Source organism: Spinacia oleracea, unplaced genomic scaffold, assembly GCF_020520425.1.
Source record: "Spinacia oleracea cultivar Varoflay unplaced genomic scaffold, BTI_SOV_V1 SOVchr0_044, whole genome shotgun sequence".
NCBI lineage: Eukaryota > Viridiplantae > Streptophyta > Magnoliopsida > Caryophyllales > Amaranthaceae > Spinacia > Spinacia oleracea.
Window position 1 is genome coordinate 23,083 of NW_026614372.1, and position 4,017 is coordinate 27,099.

The following is a 4,017-nucleotide window of genomic DNA, read 5'->3' on the forward strand; positions in this document are numbered from 1 at the left end:
AATGACCTAGGACGACCCAAATAGCCTTAAATGTGAAATAATAGATTGTAAAGGGCCTTACAAAGTTATAACTATGCATATGAGACGTGTAATAAGTTTGAAAACATTCCTTAGGTTCTTTGGTTCAAAGTTGGGTTCGAAAACATCATTTTTGCCTAAAAATGACCTAGGACGACCCAATTAGCCTTAAATGTGAAATAATAGATTGTAAAGGGCCTTAGAAAGTTATAACTATGCATATGAGACGTGTAATAAGTTTGAAAACATTCCTTAGGTTCTTTGGTTCAAAGTTGGGTTCGAAAACATCATTTTTGCCTAAAAATGACCTAGAACGTACGACCCAATTAGCCTTAAATGTGACTACTACGTATATAATTGCATTTACATGTGTAAACAAAGTATATAATTGCACTTACATGTAAAATATTCTTTGCATTTACATGTGTAAACAAAGTATATATAATTGCATATTTTATCGAATGTGTAGTGCTTTTCGGAGTTACAAGAGACTAGGTGGACAATCTAAGGGAACTAAATTAACATGGATTCCAGCACAGGTATATATATATATAATTAGTTTATTATTTACCTAAGAAATAAGTTTTTCAAAATTATAACATACAATGTGATAGAAATTTTACTTGTGTTATTTATTTTAATGCATTTAGTGTGCTCAACAACCGGGATCACTAGATTGTGGCTACTACGTCATGCGTTTTATGTACGACATAATAATGAATCATGGTAATAGTCAAGATCTTACTAAGGTATGTTCTCATAAACTACGTACTTTATATAATAAATTGAAGTACACAAAACTATTATATTGATCAATCGTTGATAAATTGAATTATTTACACTTTTTTAGGATTTTTCAAGAACATTGCCTTATTCAGCGGAGGAGATTAATGAGGTGAAAGATTTTTGGGCAGATTACTTCATGAACAATGTCGAATTTTTAGCTTAATTTGTAATATGAACTTGATCTCTAGCTAGCTACGTACCTTTGTTGTAATAATTTTATGTTTGTTGTAACATGTTGGTTGATCGATCTATGACGAATTTAATTGCCTTTTATTGGGAACGTTAATTACGTTGTAAACTTTTGTGACAGGTATTAATTATAAATGTATTCCCGGTATTAGGAATGAACCGTCTAATTTCAAAGACGATCATGTCGGAATTTCCAACTAATATTAAAAAACGAATATTTTTTTTTAAAAAAATAAGTCATTTGCAACGCACGTTAGCTCAATGTGCGAGGCAAATGACTTAATTTTTTGGCGCTAAAATTGTCATTTGCGTCGCACATTAAGCTATTGTGCGTGGCAAATGACTTTTTTTTTTTGCGCCTAAAAGTCATTTGCGTCGCACAATTAGCAAAAGTGCGTTGCAAATAACTTTTCAACATGGTGCCTGAAAAGTCATTTGCAACGCACATTAGCTAAATGTGCGACGCAAATGAACCTTATTTGCGTCGCACATTTAGCTAATGTGCGTTGCAAATGACTTTTCAGGCACCATGTTGAAAAGTTATTTGCAACGCACTTTTGCTAATTGTGCGACGCAAATAAGGTTATTTGCGTCGCACAAATGTGCGACGCAAATGACTTTTAGTCATTTGCGTCGAGAGCTTTTGCCACGCACGATGTGCGACGCAAATATGCTTAAAAGTGCGATGCAAATGACCCTTTTTCCACTAGTGTCTATGCGTCCAATTTTATAGAAAACTCCGACTAGGGACCATTTTCAACCTTTGACATTCAAGTTCACTTGATAGACATTTCTTAGTCACAGGACTGGTACTGACAGTCTCTCTTGAATATATCGTCAAATTGAAGGGACTCATCATTTAATAAACCACAAATTAAATGGAAAAATGAATTCTTTTCATTTATTGTGAATGATTAACCAATAATGTTTTACAAAGATTTAAACTCTAAAACTTTAAAACATTAAACAGAGACATCAAAGCCATTCTCCAATATGCTTGATTCCCATAGCTGCAGTGTGCGAGTTGTGCTTCGCCTGCGGCAGAGGTTTAGTCAATGGATCTGATATGTTGTCATCAGTTCCAATTTTGCTTATCTCGACTTCTTTTCTTTCAACGAACTCTCGTAGAAGGTGAAATCTACGAAGTACATGCTTGACTCTCTGGTGGTGTCTAGGCTCCTTTGCCTGTGCAATAGCTCCGTTATTGTCACAATACAGGGCTATTGGTCCTTTAATGGAGGGGACTACACCAAGTTCACCTATGAACTTCCTTAGCCATATAGCTTCCTTTGCTGCTTCATGTGCAACAATGTACTCCGCTTCAGTTGTAGAATCCGCAATGGTGCTTTGCTTAGCACTTTTCCAGCTTACTGCTCCTCCGTTGAGGCAGAAGACAAACCCAGACTATGATCTGAAATCATCTTTGTCGGTTTGGAAACTTGCGTTCGTATAGCCTTTAACAATTAATTCATCATCTCCACCATAGACCAGGAAGTCATCTTTGTGCCTTTTCAGGTACTTCGGAATGTTCTTGGCAGCAGTCCAATGCGCCTCTCCTGGGTCTGACTGGTATCTGCTCGTAGCACTGAGTGCGTACGCAACATCCGGGCGTGTACATATCATAGCATACATTATTGAACCAATCAATGATGCATATGGAATCCCATTCATTCGTCTACGCTCATCAAGTGTTTTTGGGCACTGAGTCTTGCTTAGAGTCATTCCATGAGACATGGGTAGGTAGCCTCGCTTGGAGTCCGCCATCTTGAACCTATCAAGCACCTTATTGATATAAGTGCTTTGACTAAGTCCAATCATCCTTTTAGATCTATCTCTGTAAATCTTGATGCCCAATATGTACTGTGCTTCTCCTAGATCCTTCTGAAGGAAATAATGCCCTTGGTCCAAGTATGCATTCTATGATAAGTCTAATAAATGCGGTTCAGTATTAATTAACAAGTTAATAATTCAGTGAGATCAAGTGAGCTGAATGCCTAGCTAGAGGCCGCTTCAGTTCAAGTGGAATTAATGATATTAATCCACAACTTACTCTTGACTGAACCCGTAGGGTCACACAAATAGTACGTAAACGGATCAAGTATTTAATGGCATTAAATACTCCATCTATGAATATTCGGAATCGACGGATCTTGGTTTCAGTGGGAGCTGAGATCGTCACAGGCAAGAAATGAATACTCCGGAAACGATGATATTGCCGGAAACGGAAATATGGATCGTATCGGAAATATAAATATTATCCAAGTCGTAGATGTTGCCGGAAACGGAAACATGGTACGTATCGGAAAATATTATCGGAAATGGAAATATTGCCAGAATCGGAAATATTGCCGGAAACGGAAATATTGTCAGAATCGGAAATATTATCGGAATCGGAAATTTAATCGGAAGCGTATCGTACGAATAAGCATCGGACGAGGCCTGCCGGACGAGGGCCCAGCACGAAGCCAGGCCATCGCCCAGCAAGCCAAGCGCGCCACACGAACAGCCAAGGCCACGCCAGGCCCAGCGCAAGGCCAGGCCCAGCAGGCCGTGGCAGCGCGCACAGCGCGCGCATCGCGTGCAGGAGCTACGTGGGCTTGTAGCTCGCGTAGGCCTCGCTGCGTGGGCTGCTCGCACGCACGCGCATGGGCGGCCCATCGTGGCTGCCGTGTGTGTGTGCGTAAGTGTTTGTGTTCATGCACGATTCCTAAAACGTGCAGAGTTCGGTTAATGATTAAATTCCTAATTCTATTTGATAAATTAATTAATTAGAGTTCTTGTAGGATTCTAAGTTTAATTAATTCGTATCCTAATAGGATTCCAATTCTCTTTCCATACCCCTATAAATATGTGGCCTGGGTTCACAATTTATAACGAGTTTTAAAGTATTCAAAGTGAGTTTTTGAGAGAAAAATTCAGTCACACATCTTGCTCAAAAGTGCCGAAAATTCTAGTACCTTAAGGGCGATTCTAGTTGGTCAATCTTAAGGCGGATCCGGACGTGCTGTGGACTATCTACGGAGG

The 4,017-nt window shown here is 39.0% G+C and overlaps 1 protein-coding gene across 1 annotated transcript; it reads left to right on the forward strand.

The window, feature by feature from the left end:
• Positions 1-282: 282 nt before the first annotated feature.
• Positions 283-1,075, forward strand: LOC130465079 (uncharacterized). Its single transcript, XM_056834099.1, has 3 exons — positions 283-557; positions 669-767; positions 869-1,075. Exons 1-3 carry the CDS (start codon positions 441-443, stop codon positions 965-967), a joined length of 315 nt encoding a protein of 104 aa, XP_056690077.1. The 5' UTR covers positions 283-440; the 3' UTR covers positions 968-1,075.
• Positions 1,076-4,017: the final 2,942 nt, after the last annotated feature.